This window comes from Equus caballus, chromosome 3 (genome assembly GCF_041296265.1).
Source record: "Equus caballus isolate H_3958 breed thoroughbred chromosome 3, TB-T2T, whole genome shotgun sequence".
NCBI classification, from domain to species: domain Eukaryota; kingdom Metazoa; phylum Chordata; class Mammalia; order Perissodactyla; family Equidae; genus Equus; species Equus caballus.
In genome coordinates this window covers 44,750,613-44,771,624 of record NC_091686.1, presented here as the reverse complement: position 1 = coordinate 44,771,624, position 21,012 = coordinate 44,750,613, and the positions used below count along the sequence as shown (strand labels likewise).

Here is a 21,012-nt window from a genome sequence, read left to right as displayed (position 1 = left end):
TCGATTACTAGTAGTATAGAAACTCCTATATAATTTTGTATCACCATTTCTATTTCCTTTCTATGAACTGCCTATTCACGCCTTTGCTTATTTTTCTATTATTTCTCAATTTGTATAAATGTCTTTGTATATTTAGGATATTAATGAATGGTCTCATATTTATGACAAATATTTTCCCAATTTATTTTCTCTCATAATTTTCTTTATAATAATATTTTTATGTTTGGAAGTTTCAAGTCATGATGCAGTAGAATTCCTGTCTTTTCCATTGAATTTCCTTATATTGTTCTGTGTTTTGAAAATTCTTACTGAGACACTTAGTATAACATACCTAATTTTCCTTTTGCTGTCTCTTTCTTTTTTTTGCATTTGGTTCTCTACACATCTTTTCCCTATATAGATATTATCAGCTAACGCCCCCACCTTCACACTCGTTATTGACCAATTTGTTCACACCATTTATTGGCATCAGTAAGAAAGGAATGTGCTTTGTCTGTTCCACATTTTTGTCTTTGCAGAAGTTCTCTGTAACAACAAATCACTTCTTTTAGCTATGTCATTCTTGTCATAAGAGAATTAGTCTCAGAAGAAGACAGTGGAGGAGCACAGTTGCATTGTGAATGAGCACTGAATATGTATAGCTATGCACAGAGCTAATACAGCTCCCTTCTTTGAGTCCAGTGGCCTTCAACACCTATCATAAGTTAGTTTAGCAAAAATCGCTATTCTGAGGGTGGTACCAGCCAATAACCAGGACCAAAGCGAATTACACAGGGAAAATTTAAGATAAATTAATGGTTTTCTTATTCTAAAGAAATTTTGGTCCCTAAATGTGGCAACAAATCTACAATGAAAGGATAATATTTTTTTGAACTCCTATCAACTTTCTTCTTGTTGATACAAAAGTCGTAGAGATTTTAGAAGTAGTTTGAATTGATGTGTCAGCATAAACTATGTCCATATAGTTTTTAAATTTTTTCTCTAAGTGTTTTCTTATTTCTTGTGCATGATTTTATGTTCCCTCTAGACAAAACTATTCAGAAGAGCAGGGATCATAGATGATAAATATTTTGGAATTCCTGTCTACTCTGCCAAATCACATTAAATATAATACTCTGCACAAAATAGATGATCAATATATGAAGCAGCATGCATTAAGTAGATCTAGAATTCTATTTTGAGGTGAAAATTTTTTAACGTGAATGAATATTTCTATATTAGTGCTTGCTGTTCCATACAGATCCAAAGACTTCTCAATTTCTTTTCCCAAATCTTCTAGGCCTGATGAATATATTCTTATTTTGAATCTCTAAGTTGATAATTGATTTCTAGTTGACAACTTAGAAAGTAATTACTCACTGGTTATGACATTCAGAGTGCAATGATTGCTAAGAGAAATAGATTGAAAAAAGTAAGGCAAGTAAACAGTAGAATTGATAGATGTCAAACTCGTTTCTCCCCAGTACTTTCTAATATTTACTCTTCAGAACATCCCTACGTAATTCCAAAAGGACACAGAAGAGCATCAAAAGTTATTTACCTCTGAAAACCAAAAGACATGAAATCAGAGATTAGGAGTAATTTTATAGTACAAAAATGGAAAGGAATGGAAGTTGGACAATAATGTCTTTTATTGAGCTTGTTTGGGTCAGCACCATTCCTTGTCTTCTATATAACTTTTCTTTCTTTTTCTTTCCAACTGAACAGAAGACTTTGTCTTCCTCCAAATTGGACAATTAGCCACTGAGGTGTGAACATTTTGATAATCTAGAAAGCATCCTTTTACCAGCCACAAGTTTGTGAAGAAACCATAGCTGGTACAGAAGGAAGCTTTCCACATACTAACTAGGGCTGGACCACCTGTCTCCATGCTCAGCTTCTCAAACTCTGGGACCTGAAAGTGTCCATTGCGAAAGGATAGGCAAACTCTCAGATTCCTCTCATCCTAATCCACTCCTTGCTGGCTAGAAGGGGATGGAATTCTGATGCTGATGCATTCGTCTGGATGGCACTCCTCTGTCTCCACCTCCTGCTACTGGCCAGAGAAGCATGACAGGCATGATTTACTCAACAAGCACTTTGCTGAGTGACTGCAAAAGCACCATATTAGTGGCTGGGCAGTAGACGTAGGTAGTGGACACAACAGTGACATTACTTGCCCTGAATGCTTCCCAGAGTGACTGCTGCTGTGGTTGGGCCAATTCTGGGCATATACACATTTATTTGTTCTTTTGCTGTTTTACTCTTAGTTGTCAAAGAGTAGATTCTTCTGTAGATCCTAAAAAGCATCAAACACTAATTATGATGGCACTTAATCAATACTTCCTATGACAACTAGATTAAAATCAAGGAAAATGTCCTTAATCCTAGGAAAACAAAAGACAATCCCACACTAAGCTGAAAGAGTTAATTCCAGTAGGCCTGACTTTGGCCTGGGCCATTTCACTGACATAGGAAATGCACCTGTGTTGCATTGACGCTTGTCAAAGCATGGAACATGATGAAAGCAGTGCTGCTTATAACCATAGTTTTAAGAGGTTCCCATTATTTATTGACTAACAGTTATGGTGATAAGATTGATCATTTGCATCTGGTCTGATTGAGACAGTGGGAGGGCTCTGTCACTCGGTTGGCTGTATAGAGAGAGTGCCCACGTGATTGGACGGTATATGAAAGCCCAGCTGAGACGACATTTTGGGTCAACTTGTTTGAGGTGCTTTGTGCACACATTTGTGGTTCCTGGAGCCAGAGACAGTGCATGCTGGTATGGTCTGTACAGGAGGAGGACAAGCGGACCTCCCGTCTGGCTTCTCTGGACTCCTTGCCCTGGGCCAGCCTTTGGCTGTGATGCACATCCTCGCTTGAATGCAGCTTTCAGACTGTAACCTCTCCCTGCCGTGAACTGCACATGCACAAGCACTGTCATTTTGGGTCCTGTGAGCCTTCGTTAGGGACAGAGCGCTGTCTAACTGCCGCTGTTAGTGTGTGGACACTGACCCAGGCAAAGGAAACATTACTGACAGGCAGAAAGAGGAAACTGTGTCATTTCTGAGGGAGGCAGAGCAACTGGAAGACTCTTCTACAACCCCCAAGACACTCATCTCTCTGGCAACCCTTAGAGTTTGTTTATAGGAAAATAGATGATGATGGTTTCACTGACACAAACCATTAACTTTTCAGCTTATAGAAGTCTTTCAAAATAATCTGAGCTGCAGAAGGCTAATAAAACAGATATTAATGAGTATCCCAGTGAATGAAATTAGGAAACTTACATATTTCTTGCCCAGGTGTGGGGAGGATTCATCAAGCTGTCAGTTCTTGGTTTTGCCTTGTGCACAGTGCTCACCTGAAAACAAGATACATTTTGATCTACAAGCTCACAGAGTGAATAGGCTGAGTAAAGTTTCTTGGGCTGTTTCTTGTTTTTCAAGGAAAGTCCAATTTCCCTGCAAGAACGTCACCAGAGCCACAATTTGCCTCTTGGTATTGCCTGGAAATTGTTCACCAAGATTTATGAGCATTTTTTGGCCATAGTCTGTTTTCACCCTAAAGGAGCAATGCTAACTCACTCCCCAGGGGTAGGGGGTGTGAGTTGGCAGGTGACAACAAGAGAGAAACGCTAGGGAAGGAGTTGTTGATTTTTGCTTGTTCCATGAGCTGGCTCTGCCTAAGCAAAACTATGTCATATATATAAAATTCCAATTTATCAGGAAGACATTCTAGGGTCCTATGTTTAAATAATTCAGTGAGAGTTTTGTGAAAATGAACTTACAGACCAAGATGAACACTTTGGTGACATACAGAGCGGCACAGGGGACGTTATTCAAAATAACCGTGTTATTCCATCTTGGAAAATCAACATGTATTACTACCTCGTAATATCTCTACATGGCTTAAATGGCCATTTTAATATTTGACCATATTATGCATAATGGAAAATAGAGAAAAATAGAGAATAGAAAACAATTAAAAATTACTCGTGAAACACAACCTCGATACAATGAATATTGGCATTTGGGATATTTCCTTCCAGTTGCTTTTTTCTAGGTATGTATGTGTTTCATTTTCTTTTACTAAAATATCATTATTATAACTGCTATTGGAATTAAATTGTTACCGAATATTTCTCACATTTCCTATTCGCAATTAGACTTCGAAGGGAGATATTAGGAATATCTCTAGGATGATGGGAAGCTGAGAGACCCAAGCATTCTTCCACGCCCTTGGATCTGTGGTTACCACGTTTCACATTACCTGTGTCTTTCAGGTAGGTTCAAGCATCAGGATTGGTCACAGTGTATAAAGCAACATGGCTCAAAGTATGCAGCTTTGAGAACAAATGTCACCGTTTTGCCCCAGATTTTATCTGCCAGTTAGGAAACGCTGTATCTGGGGACTCCATTGATGTCACCTGTCACCTGCATGGTCATGGCAATAATAAAAAGTGCCAGAGACCTGTGGGGGAAAAATTCAGGACCCTCCTTCAAGAGCTCCTTGGGTCTTATGCTCCGAGAAGGGCCAGGGAGTGGGCAGTGCCCCTCAAAGCCCCCACCCAGTGCACGCTTGTGCTCACTATTGTTTACTTTGCAAAAGATACAGCACCGCCTGGAATCCACGGCTGTGAAGAACAGGAATGAGCAGTAAACAAAACAAACATTTGTTGAACGCCTACTGTCTGTCAGAAGTCATGCAAAGCAAATATATGAAAATCATTACAATTCCTAATATCTCCCTTCGAAGTCTAATTGCGAATGGGAAATGTGAGAAATATTCGGTAACAATTTAATTCCAATAGCAGTTATAATAATGATATTTTAGTAAAAGAAAATGAAACACATACATACCTAGAAAAAAGCAACTGGAAGGAAATATCCCAAATGCCAATATTCATTGTATCGAGGTTGTGTTTCACGAGTAATTTTTAATTGTTTTCTATTCTCTATTTTTCTCTATTTTCCATTATGCATAATATGGTCAAATATTAAAATGGCCATTTAAGCCATGTAGAGATATTACGAGGTAGTAATACATGTTGATTTGCCAAGTTAACAATAAGATAAGAGGAGGGAAAGCCTGGGCTAGTCAAGGAAGCCTTGGTGGAAATGCAGAGAAGGGCTGAGAAGCCAGACTCTTAATCCATGTACGGCTTTGTAAATCTATGAATCTTTTGCTCACTTTTACACTTTTGTTCATTTCTTGCTGTTAATGAACTTTTATTTGTAAAAATAAACAAAAAAGTGACTGTGAATTTAAGGCCTTGTAGACAAGCTAAAGTGTTTGAACTTCACCTTAGGTAATGCAAACTTAGAATGTTCTAAGCAGAGGAATACTATAATGAATTCAGATTTGTTTTTTCTTCCTCCAAATGGTTCAAAGTCCAGGAATACTTTGAAATTAAACTGAATGATACTGTGTTTTCTTTCTTCTGTGAAGTTACGTATTTTTAATTTAAGCAGCTTTCTTCATAATTCTTATAGCCTTACATATTAAAAATGAGATAACCTATGGGGCCGGCCCAGTGGTGTAGTGGTTAAGTTCACACGCTCTGCTTTGGCAGCCTGGGGTTTGCCATTTCAGATCCTGGGTGTGGACCTACGCACTGCTCATTGGGCCATGCTGTGGCAGCATCCCGTATACAAAGTAAAGGAAGATTGACAGGGATGTTAGTCCAGAGACCATCTTTCTCAAGCAAAGGGAGGAAGATTGGCAACAGACGTTAGGTCAGGGCCAATCTTCCTCACCAAAAAAGAAAAGAAAAGAAAAGAAAAGATAATGTATGTTAAATTTCTGAGATGTGATGTAAATGGGAATCATGTTTAAAATGCATCACATCACATGCCTATTTTGCAGTCAGTCAAGGTGATGTTTAACTTGGCAAGATTTCGTACTGAAGCTGAGTGGGATCTTACATGTTCTCATAAAGGACTCCCTGATCTGCTCTATTTGGTGCAATGTTTTCTGAAAACACATTCTTGTCATACCCTAATAGACGTTCTCTTTTACATTAAACAAAGCTCCTAATTTAAATAATCAAATGTTAAATATTTATGGGCTCCATTTTCCGCAGAAGAACCCTGCTTGAGAGAGAAAGTATTAAAGGAAGGGGACACTGTGGATGGATGGAGCACCACGGCCCGATCTGAGAGGGAGGCTTTGGGGCCAGGAATTGTCTTATAAGGAGAAAATGACTAGAATAATAACCAGGGCTCATTGGAGCTTCTAGAAACCCAGAAAATTTAGCATCCCCTGGCAATGCGCCAAAGGTGGGTTGCTACAGAGCTCTGTTTCCATGGAAACATGATTTTATTGACCTCTAAAATGGCACAGTGTATTTTGAGATATAAGACCAAAGTTTATAAATTGAAGTACTGACCAATCCAATGAATTCTTATGGCCACTGAAGCTCAAATTTCATTTTGTTACCAACTTAGGCACATTAATGAACACGGTATTTCTTAAGCCACTAGTAAATTACATAAAATAAAACCATCGTCAGTTCTGAGTGGGGAGTAGTTACATATTTGTTCCATCAAGTTCTGTTCTGTATTTTTAAACTATCTACAATTTTTATATAGGAGATAGTGGAAAATTGGGCTAAAATGTGAACTTATACCCAATCGAATCATTTCAGATTCTATTCCAGTTACATTTAGGAGAGATGTCACTATGGGGCAAGAGATATTTAAGTGAAAATAATTGTAATGATGTAACTTCTGTTGAGTGTAGTGAGCATGGCTATAAAAAGAATGCATATTTGACCAAGTTTTGAGAGACAGTGGGAAGAGATTTGTTTGAGAGTGTTTCAGGAGCCATCAAGTCTTATTAATGGTAGACAGACTTTATTAAAATTATGGTAATATAAAGAATATTTGGAGATTGGTATGTTTTAGATTATTAATTCTAGGCTATTGAAATCGACTCTGAATCATCAATATCAGTCTTGCCTTATCACCAAATATTTTCTATGGTAATCACCTGGGTTAACCTTTAGAGGTTATTTTCTTAAGAGATGTGGTTCCTAAATTGAGGCTGGCAGAAATAAAAGTACTAGAGAATAGATCTTTTTATTTCCATGATATTTCCTCCTTAGTGACCTGCAAAGCTACTTGTGAAGAAAAGCAAGCTTGGAGCGTTAAGGGTCTTCGTAACTGTCCCACCACCGGCTGGTCCACTCGTTACTGCAGTTACTCCCACGTTGGGGGATACCAGTTTACGCAGAGATTTCCTTAGGCGTTAAAGAAGAATCAGATATTAAATTTGCAACCAGGAAACATGAGGTTCTCTGGGGTTCTCCCCTCTGGAAGCCTCGATTGATTCTGCTGTCAATTGTCATTTCTCTGGTGGGAGTGGGTGGTAGAGCAGGTAATCTTGACCCTGGCCCTGTCCTCACAAGGAGAGCCAGGGGCTCCCACAAACAGGCTTCTTCCAGCTGCTGGTTAGCTTGCCACCCACAGCTTGGCAAGCCAGAGCCTGCCGAGTGCTTTGTTCAATCCCCAGGGGAGTAAGGGAGGGCTCAGGAAACTGCTGTGACGCCTGCTTACAGCTATGGGCAGCTTCTGAGAGCTCTCCTGGACAAACGGTGCCCTCACGCTCAGGGGCTTCCAGGAGCTTAGTTAAGACAAGTTCACGTGTGGGCTGCTTGCTCGCCCTTCTTCCTGACCTGGTAGAACAGGCTTGGCTACTTAGCCAAGGCCAGTGAACAGCCGGGGAACCTGGGCGTGGTTTCCAGCTATCCTACGAGTGAAATTGGCTCCTTTGTCCATATTTAGTTGGTTACCTTAGAGAGAACAGCGTGGGGTAAAGGAAATGTGTACATCAAAGAGTAGAAGAGAGAGGAGAATGAAGATGGCTCAAGGAGGCACTTGGGCATCTGGCTGCAGATTTTGGGTGCCCTCGTTTTACAAGTCTTCTGTTTGCCTGTTGTAGTTGGTTCTAGTTAGAGTTTCCTGCCTGAAATTGGGAACACACTCAGCCTTTGATATCTTGCTCTGGAATTCGAACATTATTTACAGCTTTCTGTTTTACAAAATTGTTTCTTGCTACGTATTTACAATGTAGTTTGTCATGCTACAGCTCTCACTTTCCATAATATATGTCTCCTGGGACTATTTTGTACAGGTGAAATTGAAGAAGACTGAATATTGTAAATGGATTAATGTAACTTGATATTTAAATTAGAGCCACGTAGATTGCTTTGTAAAACTAATGATTACTTTTTATGTATCTGTTTTGTGGTATCAATGTTTTAAATATTTGGTCTACTCAAAATAAGAAAATAATCTGTGATTTTTTATTTTTAAAAGCTATCCAGCATCTCATTTTTCATTTCTCTTGACATAAACATAACTCATACAAATCCTATCTATATTTTGAAAAACTTCTACATTTCAAATCAAATGAAATCAAAACCTAAGAAATTGGAAAAAGAAATGTAAATTTTACTAACAGGAAATTGTGTTTTGTTCTCATTGGGAAGCTCAATTAAAATTATACAAAATGATATAAAATATCATTTACATTTTAACTAATGAATCCTGGTCCCAGTAAGCTATACACAACCATTACCAAAAATGAAACAAAACGGCAATGAAAAAACCCTGTAGCACACTGAATGCTCTTTCTGCCACTATTGTGGAATAGAGAATGCCTCTAGCCACCACCCATTCTTTAGAACACAGCTACACATTGTAAAAAAGCAGCCTCTAAAAGCCAGATTGTCAAGAGTCTTACCCAAAATGATATTTCTGGTGCTCATCTTCCCTTCACAGGAGAATGTAGTCTTTACTGGAGTTACTAATTGACTATTTCTAAAGAAGTTATGATTTTTGGTTATGTTTCACATGAACAAAGTCTAAGTTAGACTTGGAAATAACCATTTTTCATCTAATCAACAATCTGGGAGCTTACCAGACTCATGAGAAATTGTCTTAACAGTGAGAAGCTTCACACTCTCTTTATCGGACTGGGGCCTATTTGGAACAGAACACATTGTTAGCGCCACAGTGATTAGCAGTGAATGTCTGTGAAAGAAAGTAAATGTGATATAAACAGAATAAAGAAGATACACATGCGTATATATTTTTATGTTTCTTCACATGCAGAGAGACACACATGTACTTTAAAGCATGCTCTGCTTCTGGAATCAAGCCAATAAATCTCTGTCATTTTGTTACAGATATGATCATCAGATAAACATCAAGGTGGCTCATGTGAAACACTTGTCACAAGGTCCATATTGCACATGTCTCCAGTTCTGAGTCTGAAGGGAAAGACACCGCAATGTTTCCGGCCCTTTTGGGCTGATGCTGAGTTCTAGGAACGCTCCTTCTCATGATGTCCTGGGGACTGCAGTACAGTGTCCGAACAGTCTATTTTAACCAAGAGTTCCCACCTATTCCTTCTCAGATTCTAAACCGTTTCAAACCCCAATTCCTTTCCTCAAACATGTCAAGAGCCTCTATTTCTAATTAAGAAGGGTCGGTGATCTATGGAGACTATTTCTAAAGTTCATAACCTGATAAACATACAAAAACACCAACATAAAGGCAGACTGCAAATTCAGGTCAACAAAGAAAACTTAACCACGGAATTTTCTTTCGACATTAAAACAATTTATCTCTTTGCAGCACCTTCATTGGAATAGTTGGCTAGTTTGGTAACAATTGCTTTATTTGTTTTAATAAAGTCAAAGCAGAACAACCACCGACTGGTAAGGCAAAGCTACTCAGAGCTGCCTTGAGGTGCAGGCATGCTTTCTCCCTAACTGTGATAAAGAAAATTTCACTGGGAAAACTATTTTAAAACTCTAGGTGTGTTTTCTATGATTTTTTTCCTCATAGTTATATTCATTCTTCCATCTTTGCATTTCCTCTTCTGATTTCCCATTTTACCACTTTATCCAAGCTTAAGAGCAACCTTCTTTTTTAGTGGTTGGAATTTGTTGAATAGAGAGCACTCTGACAGACAGTTAGCCGAACCCCATATGTAGTGCTTTCTACACAAACTCTTTAAAAACAAACCAAAAAGAGGTGCAGGTAGAGGATCAATACTTTTCCTACATAAGTGGTAGGATCAGAGCTTCTAGGAAAAAGACGATGTGGCATTACTTACTGGTCGTTTCCATTGTCTGGCGCGCCTAGGAGAGGAGAGGATTGTTATTAGTGGTGCGAGGAGCTTGGCTACAAAACACCTGAGACCCCTGCCACTTTCTGTGCAGAAGTTTCTAAAGCCAATTTTTCACTTTTTCTATCCCGCCACCCATCAACCATTTCCTTGGGTGTGGTTCATACATTCACCGGGTGGTCCTAACTAGGCCAGCTCCACTGAACTGAGTTCTGGACAAATTTTAAGATCATAGTTTTATATTGCTATGTGAAACTACTATTCATTATGGCATATCTCACAGCTACCAGAAAATGTCTTAGTTTATTTCAGTACTTCTGAAAAAAATTCTCCTCAGAGTATTGAATTACCTTTTTATACCAGAAAATTGCATTTTGGCTTTTCTTATCCATTGCCCTTTCTGGAGACGCCAGTCACTGTGTTTGTGGTGAGCTATGACACAGCTGTTGCTTTAACTGCATCTGGAGCCCACTGACTCAGCCTCTCAAAAGTGCCCTGCAAAACGTTACTGAGGCCACTAAGTGCAACTCATCTTATGTGTGCTTTGTCAGGCCGCTCCACAAGGTCCTGGTAGAAAACGACTTGGGTCTGGAGGGGGAATGCAGAATGATGCATTCTGCACAAGTGATGGCCTCTTAGGAGCAGATGTTGGCACTCAGACCTTGAACTAATCCTATTGGGCAAACTATCTTCTGTAATCACTTAAGGTCACCCTTGCTTGGTTCCTCATTTTGCTGTGGTTTTATTCCACTGCTACTCAGCTCCTATCTCATGGATTTCCTTTCATCTCTAAGTTAGCTCTTGTGATGGGGATATGCCCTTTGAATATAATTTTCCTGGGTTTGACCGTTGTTGTTTTATAAAGACCTCAATTTCCACTAATATTTTGGCTACTTTTATTTCTGTCACCTTGGCTTAAGATATCCCATCACGATTCTCAATCCCAAGGATTTAATTTGTGGCACTATAATGCTGCTCACCAACTAGATCTAACCTACCATGAGTAGGGTTCTAACAGTATTTTAAAATTCCCATTGTAAGTGTTATGTGCGATACCACTCATCATGCTCATGGCCCAGTTTCAAAATAAATTGATACTTTTTGTATGCCTGTTTTAATATTTTTCCTCAGAATACTGTAATATGGATTAATTAGCAGATAGATGCATACCAACAGTCTACTTTCTGTAGATATGCCATTCTTATTTGTGCTAAAGCTCAGATTACTGGCAACATTATCCAGATAAAGTTAATTTCATACCACAATCTCTGGTTCATGTTGTCTTCCAGGGAGCAAAATGGCCTCACTTGTTTTCTGAACTTAATGAAGTTTCACCCACATACTTGAAGAGCGATTAACTGAGCGTGTTTAATGGTGCTAATTTAATGACAACAATGCTGTAAATTCTGCTTGGAAAACCAAATTAACAATAATCAAATAGATTTGGCTAATTGTACAATTGCTGCACTTGGTTCTAAAGTACTGTATGTCTTCAAAATAACTCTCTAATGGTAGGAGTATACATTTTTTTGAATGATCCAATTCATCCACAGAGTCCTCTTTAATAGAAAATGTCAACTTTTCAAAGAACTTATTTGCAAATCTTCTTATGCAGAGCGGTTTTTCAGCACGGGATATTTCTACAAATAGATGTAGCACACTCAGTTTTTACCTATCCTATACACTCAACACCCACAGGCTTCAACTTAGATGGTTGATTTCCCATAAAAGATAGGATTGGTGGTTTAGAAACTTAGAGAAATTAAACTGATTTATAAAAATGCTATTTCCCATCTGGAAACCAAGTAAGGAAACATATTTCAGACATTATTAAGAAGTTTATTCACTAACTCCCAAATGGAAAGACATTGATTTGTTTTCTTCTTATTTTCCACCCAGAGCTCAAGTGAACACTGCAGTTTCTGTCTGCTGACTCTCCCTGCACCGTCGTGCAGTGCGTGGTCAGAGGTGGGCTCAGGAGCAGCCCTCCTTAGTTATCCTGGGGGACACTGTCCACGCGGCAACAAAGGATAGTGTACATTTTATCTATCAAAGACTTTTTACTTTTTGACAGTATATTGACTTAGATAGAGTTCTGTCAGTGAAATATTTAGAATTAAAATGAGGAAAGGAAAGGTTCCATCTTACTGAAAATTTAAAAATTTAACTCAGCAAGTATACAGTAAGGCTGTACTATATATTATGCACAATGCACGGTGAACAATATGTGGTTTGTGACTTGGAGGGGCTATCTGATGTTATGGACTGAATATTTGTGTCCCTCTAAAATTCATATGTCAAATCTTAATGCCCAATGCGATGGTATTAGGATGTTGGGTCTTAGAAAGGTAATTAGGTCATGAAGGCAGAGTCCTCATGAATGGGATTAGTACCCTTATAAAAGAGACTCCAGAGAGCTCTCTTGTCCCTTCTGCTATGTGAAGACACAGAGAGAAGGCAGCTGTCTATAAACCAGGAAGAATGCCCTCATCAGACACTGAATATGACGGCAGCCTGATTGGACTTCTCGGCCTCCAAAACCGTGAGAAATAAATGTTTGTCGTTTAAGCCACCGGTCTATGGCATTTTTATTATAGCACCCTCAGTAGACTAAGACATCCATCTTGCAGGGGAAGCAGGCACATAGAGAAGTAACCGTACTATAGCGTGATGAATAACATTGTAAGATTCTATAGAATTAGAACACTCCATTCTGCTTAAACAGATGGTGTGTTATACAAAGATACATTAAATTAGTGTTTGAGCTACATCCTAATGGATAGGTTGGAGATTAGGTGCAGCACAAATACTAAGTGGTGGGCTGCACATTCTGGAAAGAATACCATGGATGCAGGTGTGGACACATGACACTCCATTACACAACCAGAGCAGGGCTCTGGAATGAAAAGAGAGATTGAAGTTCAACATGACACAGGGATTGCTGACCCATGGGGGTTGAAGGGGGATCAGATGAAGCTTTGAGTAAAAAGAGAGCCCCAGTTCCTGGAACGGAAAAAAGACTGAGTAAAGACTGCAAGAAATCTGAATAAAGTAGGGACTTTAGTTAGTAACAGTGTATTCTTACATAGTGATTACATAATGCATTACATTACAATGTCATAATTAATTGTGACAAATACACCATACTAACAGAAGATTATTAATAAAAAAGGAAATAGGGTGTGGGTATATGGAGACTCTCCATAACTATCTTAGCAACTTTTCTGAGACTCTAAATCTATTCTAAAATAAAAAGTTTACTTAAAAAAAGAATAAAAAATATAATGCAATTATTGGATCCACAAATATTTAAGAGGGAGGGGGAAGAAATTGAAAGAGCAGGAAGAAGAAAACAAAGAGTGAGGACGTAAAAAAGAACAGTGTCATTTTAAAGAAAAGAGGAAAGACTGTTAAACGTTACTGGGGAGATTAAGAAGGATAACAAAGAATTTTCAAACTAAAATCCCACTAAAAATTACAACCACGTTGTAGCCTGAGGAGCCTGTTCACTTAGCAGCACATAGTCATGGAGGGCACCTTGCCCCTGAGGAAGCTGCACCTCCCAGGAGGCTAGGAAGCCACACAGCACTCTTCCTGAGACCAGGGCCCCTAAGCCAAATTCTTAGCAAGACTTCGCTTTATTCTCTGTTGCATGGAAATGGAACAAATCTTCACTATAGATAAAGTATGTCTTTTTATGCCTTCTTTACTACCACATTCCCCCAATCACCCACAAAACTGGGGCTATTTCAATAAAAATAATTCGTTCCTATTTGATAATATCTGCCAGCAGTAGTGACTCGCCACTCCTTACATTCACGAGCATTCCATCGATTTCTCTGCCTCTTATCCTCTATTTCTGCAATCAAGCAATATGGGATTTTATTTCTTTCTATCATTCCTCTCTCTCCTTAAACGTTTAAATTCAAGTTTAAACTGAGCATGTGTATTCTCCTTTCAGGAAAACAAAATGAAACAAAACGCTGTTACCTACCTGGGTCTGTCTTCCAGCACATTCGATATAAACCCACCAGAACAAATACTGAAAGTGTTACTACAATCAAAGTAATAACCACCGGCAAAATAATACCTAAAAGATGGAAACATTGTCAATTAGAGTGGCCACTGAATTTCACAGTACAGTTTACTAACTGTGCAAAAGCGTGCATGCTTCCTTTCTTCTTTGAACATCATTCTATTAAATATATATTCTAGGCAAAGAAGATTGATCTGATTCATGGGTTTTGCTCTAGTTGTCATTTCTGACGTATCCACTGGATGTCAGTCTTGCAGTCTTTCTGAAATAAAATTCCAAACCTAAGAGAGAATTGCCCACTTTGCTGGAAACTGGAAGAGCGAGGAGATGGGAGACTGGAGAGGCAGAATACGTCCTCCAGACCTGAGTGAGACCCGCATTCACACATTGTATTCTTTACTACGTTCTAATGAAGTTACTGGAAACAAATATATGGATAGCCCATACTGGGACTGCTCTCATTGTAACGTTGGCTTTCTAAAAACTCACAGATATCTTTCCATAATAATATCTTAAAACTAAAAGGCACACAATAATAAGTGGATATTACAGTGTATATGATTTCTAAAAATGAACATGGCTCAAGAAAGACGTGCATGTGTGCGTGTGTGTGTGCATGTCTGTTTGGGGGAGTGGTGTTGCTGCAGTTTTTATTAAGAGGAGAGTTTTGCTATGTTTTTAGCATCTGCTTTCTCTTCTGACAGCCATTTCCCGGGTTCAAACCACAGTGATGAAAGGAAGAAGCTGTCACAGGGATACAACTAGAGAAGCAGAGGTTAGCTACTGTTCAGTTAGGTGTCCTCATCTCCTTGCATATGTGCTCCTCATATTCATCAGGGGGTGAGAACAGTGAGGCAATTAATTTGTGGGGTGGTTTTCACTCTCACTGTTATGCTTAAATATTTGTTTCCCATTAGACCTTGAGTGAGCTAATTACCTCCCAAAATGAAGATACCATGAGTCAGCAGGTCAACAAATGCAAAGCTGCCTTATTGAATGGAATGACTTTATCTAAACCTAAGATAATCTTTTATCACCCCAGCTTCACGTATATTCATCTTATTCTTAATTTCTATGGAAATTAATGAATTTTCTCTCTTCAGTCATAGCATACACATATATATTACGTGACATATATATGTTTTTGCTAAAACGGAATGTCTTAAAAGCCCCCCCCCTTTTTTTTCTTGGTGAGGAAGATTGGCCCTGAGCTAACATCTGTTGCCCATCTTCCTCTTTTTGATTGAGGAAGATTGCCACTGAGCTAACATCTGTGCCCATCTTCCTCTATTTTGTGTGTGGGATGCTGCCACAGTGTGGCTTGATGACCGTTGCATAGGTCTGCCCCCAGGATCTGAGCCAGCAAACCCTAGACAGCCAAAGTGAAGAGAACAAACTTAATCACTACACCACCAGGCCGACCTCTAAAGGGCCATTTTCCCCATTAAGATAAACTTCTATAAAGGTTAACAATTCATTTTTATAGAGATCTCTGCCTGTGCACTTTGGCTTATCTAAGACTAGTCTCACAAATGCACCTTGAAGCTCGGTGGCAATTGCTCAGCACTAAGCTAAGAAAAAAATCCCAAAATGTGTTCCTTAAAACCAGACTCAATAGTAGGAAATTCTCAAAGCAGGTGGCACTTAGATAGGATTCTAATGGGATTGCAGATTTAGTAAAGTTGGTAATAGTCTGTTTATAATCCAATTCTGTCCCTTATTGGTCACATTCAAATATTCTGCGTATCTACTGCCAGGAATGAAGATATGTCTATTACTCACTGGAATAAGAGGGGTTAGTTGAAGAGGAGCTTGCATTTTTTGCATTTTCAGTGCCTGTTTCTTCAAGAAAGAAAAAAAATGTCACTTTTGGTTAATGTGTGCCAATCTTCACAATCCTCCCCCACCCCCAACCTCCATGTGAGTAAGCCTCTGCGATCTACAGGCATGATGCTTCAGGTGGAAACACCACTCCTTCTCGAAGAACTCTGTTTCCTTCTTTTTCTATTTTTTTTTAATTTATTTATTTTCGGATGTACATCATAATATATTTTAATTCTGTGTAGATTACATCACGTTCACCACCCAAAAACTAATTATAGTCCATCCCCTCACATGTGAGCCTAATCACCCCTTTTGCCCTCCCCCTTCCCTTTCCCCTATGGTAACCACCAATCCAATCTCCAATGCTATGTGTTTGTTTGTCATTGTTTTTATCTTCTACTTATGAGTGAGATCATATGGTATTTGACTTTCTCCCTCTGACTTATTTCACTCAGCATAATACCCTCAAGGTCCATCCCTGTTGTCAGAAATGGCCAGATTTCATCATTTCTTATGGCTGAGTAGTAGTCCATGGTGTATAAATACCACATCTTCTTTATCCATTCGTCCCTTGATGGACACCTAGGTTGCTTCCATATCTTGGTTATTGTGTATAATGCTGCAATGAACATAGGGGCGCAAGTATCTTTATGCCTTTGCATTTTCAAGTTCTTTGGATAAATACCCAGCAGTGGGATAGCTGGATCATATGATAGATCTATCCCTAATTTTCTGAGGATACCCCATACTGCATTCCATAGTGGCTGCACCAGTTTACACTCCCACAAGCAGTGAACAAGGGTTCCTTTCTCTCCATACCCTCTCCAACATTTGTTGTTTCCTGTCTTGTTAATTATAGCCATTCTGACCAGAGTGAGGTGATACCTCATTGTAGTTTTGATTTGCATTTCCCTGATAGCTAATGATGTTGAGCATGTTTTCATATGCCTTTTGGCCATCCATATATCTTCTTTGGAGAAATCTCTGTTCAGATCGTTTGCCCATTTTCTAATTGTGTTGTTGGTTTTTCTCTTGTTGAGCTGCATGAGTCCTTTGTATATTTTGGATAGTAACCCCTTATCTGATATACGGTTTGCAAATATCTTCTCCCAATTGTTAGGTTGTCTTTTCGTTTTGTTGATGGTTTCCTTTGCTGTGCAGAAGCTTTTTAATTTGATGTACTCCCATTTGTTCATTTTTTCTTTTGTTTCTCTTGGACATGGGACTTGAAAATATGCTGCTCAGACCAATGTCAAAGAGCATACTGCCTATGTTTTCTTCTAGAAGTTTCATGGTTTTGGGTCTTACATTCAAGTCTTTAATGCATTTTGAGTTGATTTTTGTGCATGGTGTAAGATAATGGTCTACTTTCATTTTTTTGCATGTGGCTGTCCAGTTTTCCAGCACCATTTGTTGAAGAGACTCTCCTTTCTCCACCATATGGAAGAGCTCTGTTTCCTGTCTCAGGATTGGTGGGGTGTGGATGCACGCAGACTGACAAGTCTGGACGCTTGCACAGACTGTGACACCATCACCACAATCGAGGGGACAGACAAATTCAGCACCTTGGAAGTTTCTTTGTGCCTTCCCTTGACTGTGGATGTGCAGGTTTTTTGGATATCAATTATACCTCAATAAAGTTATTGTAACAAAAAAGATTGGGAAGGTTTTCTTGAGGAGGGCCCAAGCAAAGCAAGTTTCCCCTCATACACACAGAAGTTATACCCTGAGACTGTGAGACGTTTTCTGGCATTGTTATTGAGGGTAATTTACTGGTTTTAGAAGGTGATGTATCTGGTGGTAGAGTGTTACCTGTAGGAAAACCACAAATCCAGAGTCAGACCATAGCATTAACTCTTCTTACTGGATTTCTTTGCAGATTCAAGCAATTTGCATTTGTGAAGATCTGTTTACTGTTGAATAACAGAATACATACAATTGTACACTAAATCATATGTTCATCTATATGTCCTGTAAAAATGATTACAGTTAGAATCACAAAACCCAGATATCAGTATTACATCTTTAAGAACTGGCCAAATAAACTTGAGTAAGTCTCTTATCCAGGGCTACAGTCTTTATCATCTACTGCACGACATTCTTGTGGGATGCAAATCTATACAAAAGCATTATTCACATTTCAGATACTATAACTTGGGTGATAGTGATTTTTTCCCTTGAAAATACTTAAAATGGACATAAATGCACGGGAATTCAGATTTTATAGTGTTTCTTAGTGCTTGAAGTGAAAGATTGCAATGTAGACTTCGGTTAGAAGGACAGGGGGAAAAATCAAAGAAGATTCCTTCATCTTCATCTTTCAAACTCAGCAGTTGTTTACCCCCGGGTGCCTTTTCTAGAGTAACTGCTGCTTGGCTGCATTTCCACCACTGTGCATGCTGTTTTCTTCCAAAGAAAATTTATTTTTATGATTATTTGTTTGCTTAAGTTAAAATTTTCCATCTTCAGTCAGAAAGACTGCAACAAAAAATTAGGAATAAAAATGTCCTATTCAAAATCCACAAGTTTCAAGGAAATATAACCAATTAAACGTTTTATAAGCTTAAAGCATTTATTCTTGTGAATTTGGGATAAAATATAATTTGTATTTGGAAAATTGTTTGAAAAAGCATTCTGTGTCCCTTGTAGGAAAATTGATCTCTTTTTATCACACCCATTTGCCTTCTCTCTCTCTGCTGAATCGCAGCTTCCTGGTGTGCCCCACGGGGAACTCTGGCCACTGTGGATGTGCAGTGGAATGTAGCGACTGCTTGCCTGAACCAACAGCATCTCTTATCATTATGGCCCCCGTGGGCATACTGAGGTCTTTATAACTGCATCAAAGAAACTGATACTGCCTATGACCGCCTGGGATCTTTCCCTCTTTGCCACCCACAGCCCAGCACGCACTGCACACTCATACATTTTTGACATCTGTGGGGGAAGATAATGTTTAGAGTCTGTACCGTTCTTGCCATGCAAGAGATCTGTGGGAGGAAGCCAGATATATGCCCAGAAGAACAAAGAAAAATGTCAGGCTAGTGCACTAAGCAGGCAGAAAAAGGAATATTAAATCAGAGTGAGAACTGGCTGAAACCTTGGTACTTTTAGTTGCTTTTTCCAGTGTCAAGTGTTTTAGTGAGGATGAATGCTCTTTTGATTGTGTTGGTAGAGAACAAGATGGCTGATTAAATAACAAATGGCACTAATCCATGTGGGATTTCCCACGGGAGCATTGTCAAGACTCCACATCCTACCTTCTTACCTTCTCATAGGCAGGCTAAGGGGCAGCTACAGTTCTGAGCAGAATAGATCTTCTTCAGATGAAACTTCAAGCTTTCCTACGTCAAACTTGTTTACTGCCCAGTGCCAACTGCTACTGCTAATGATCCATAGGCAGGCAGGAGAGCTAACCCTTCTTCAGAGAAGGATTTATTGACTCCTTGAACGGAGACTTTAAAATTTTTGGGTTTTTTTTCTTTTAACTGCAACCTTCAGTTAATTAATTACTTCTGAATCCAGTACACACACTCAATTTACCTCTACTACATGTAATTCCTTCTGGTATTTTTTTTTTTTTTTTGTATTTAAAAGAAAATATGACCCACAATTAGAGAAAACCTGCCAATTAGCATAATCGTATTGACGAAATTATGGTTCTTGGCTGAATTAGTGGACGTGAACCTAATACGATTCCTTCTGCAACTAACACGGAAGAACACGGTGTGTTCAGAGCTGACGATCTCTTGGTTTTGTTGAGACTATTGCCCTTCGTTACTAGTAAAGCAGCATTGGCAGAGGAGGTGCAAGAGAGGTACAGGCAAGTAGTTAAGAGCATGATTCTGAAGACAGAGTACATGGGTTCAAATCAGGCTCTAAGCACTTGTTTGCTGTGGGGCGTTGGGCAAGTCACCTAACCTCTGTGTCTGAGTTTCCACATCTACAAATGATGATCATAATAGTTCTACATCATAGTATTATTGTGAAAATTAGATGAGTAAAAACAAATTCAAATTGCTTAGAAGAGTACCTAATACTAATATGCTTATATTATGTATACTATTATAAAATTGTAACATAATATGCCATGTTATATTATATTAATATGTTACATTATTTGATAATAATATTCCATTATTATATTGTGATTAGGCCCTTAAAGAGTTGTACCCTTTAACCAATTTGTCTAATTTTCTCAAAAATTCCAAGTGTAAAAATACATGAAATAGACTCTTCAGACATCTCCATGTTTCAGATGCTTCTTTGCTCTGGGCAGGAGCTGGAAATGCTGGAGTATTTGGTGCTCTTAGATGACAGAGGTTTGCTCCTGGACCCTGACTTTCGGTGACTGTAGTGATTGTGGATATGTTGTGTCTTGATTTAAATGCAGTTTGCAAACTTCAGGCCAGAACCTGGAGCAGGCTGTTTGAGGCAGAGACCCTCAGAACCTAGTCTGCTGTAATAATATGTACCCAAATTTACCCCGTTGGCATCTGACAGTGGTACATATTTGGCCCTTGCTGTAAACTAATTATTTGATAAATCATTTGGAGTTTTAAAGACAGAAGACCTTATCGATTTTCCAGGGCTCCTGCGGTGGCCACGAGAATGCGCCTACAGTCCTTCAACTACAGACAGCATAACTGAGCACCTTCCCCGCCTGCTGTCTGCACTGCATCACTGCTTTTGGGCTGATGCCTCCCCCGGGATGCTCCCAGCCAATGACTGAGCCTGGCAAGGATGTGAAAGCAGGCCTGTTCCTGGGAGCCAGAGACTCCTCTGAGGACATGTGTTCAGAGTCTCTGATGGCTTTCTAGAACCTTCCTTGGGGGAAGGGAGAGAATACATGGACATAAATGGGAGATAAATGTGAGAGACAGTAGAGGATAAAACATGCTAGTATGAGAAAGAAAGTGAAACTATGTGTTCTTATAAAATTATTTTTATTCCCTTGTGTTGCCTACACTTCTTTTTGATACACGGACATTTAATATGTGTCTGAGGGGCTAAAACTCAATTGAATTGAATGA

General features: G+C 39.0%; 1 protein-coding gene across 15 annotated transcripts in view; it reads right to left on the bottom strand.

The window, feature by feature from the left end:
- Nucleotides 1-21,012, bottom strand: part of EMCN (endomucin) — a 121,529-nt gene that overhangs the window by 29,571 nt on the left and 70,946 nt on the right. For 6 of the 15 annotated variants that reach the window (XM_070262199.1, XM_070262202.1, XM_070262198.1 and 3 more), the window contains 5 exons: nt 15,941-16,000; nt 14,117-14,212; nt 10,111-10,135; nt 8,908-8,969; nt 3,273-3,346 (listed from right to left, as the gene is read on the bottom strand). In XM_070262199.1, the coding sequence (XP_070118300.1) occupies nt 3,312-3,346; nt 8,908-8,969; nt 10,111-10,135; nt 14,117-14,212; nt 15,941-16,000 (278 nt within the window). In that variant the 3' untranslated portion in view covers nt 3,273-3,311. Of the gene's footprint in view, nt 1-1,613; nt 2,279-3,272; nt 3,347-8,907; nt 8,970-10,110; nt 10,136-14,116; nt 14,213-15,940; nt 16,001-17,707; nt 17,795-21,012 lie in introns of those variants that run through there. The other 9 variants (XM_070262194.1, XM_070262193.1, XM_014738644.3 and 6 more) reach the window with 4 other exon arrangements.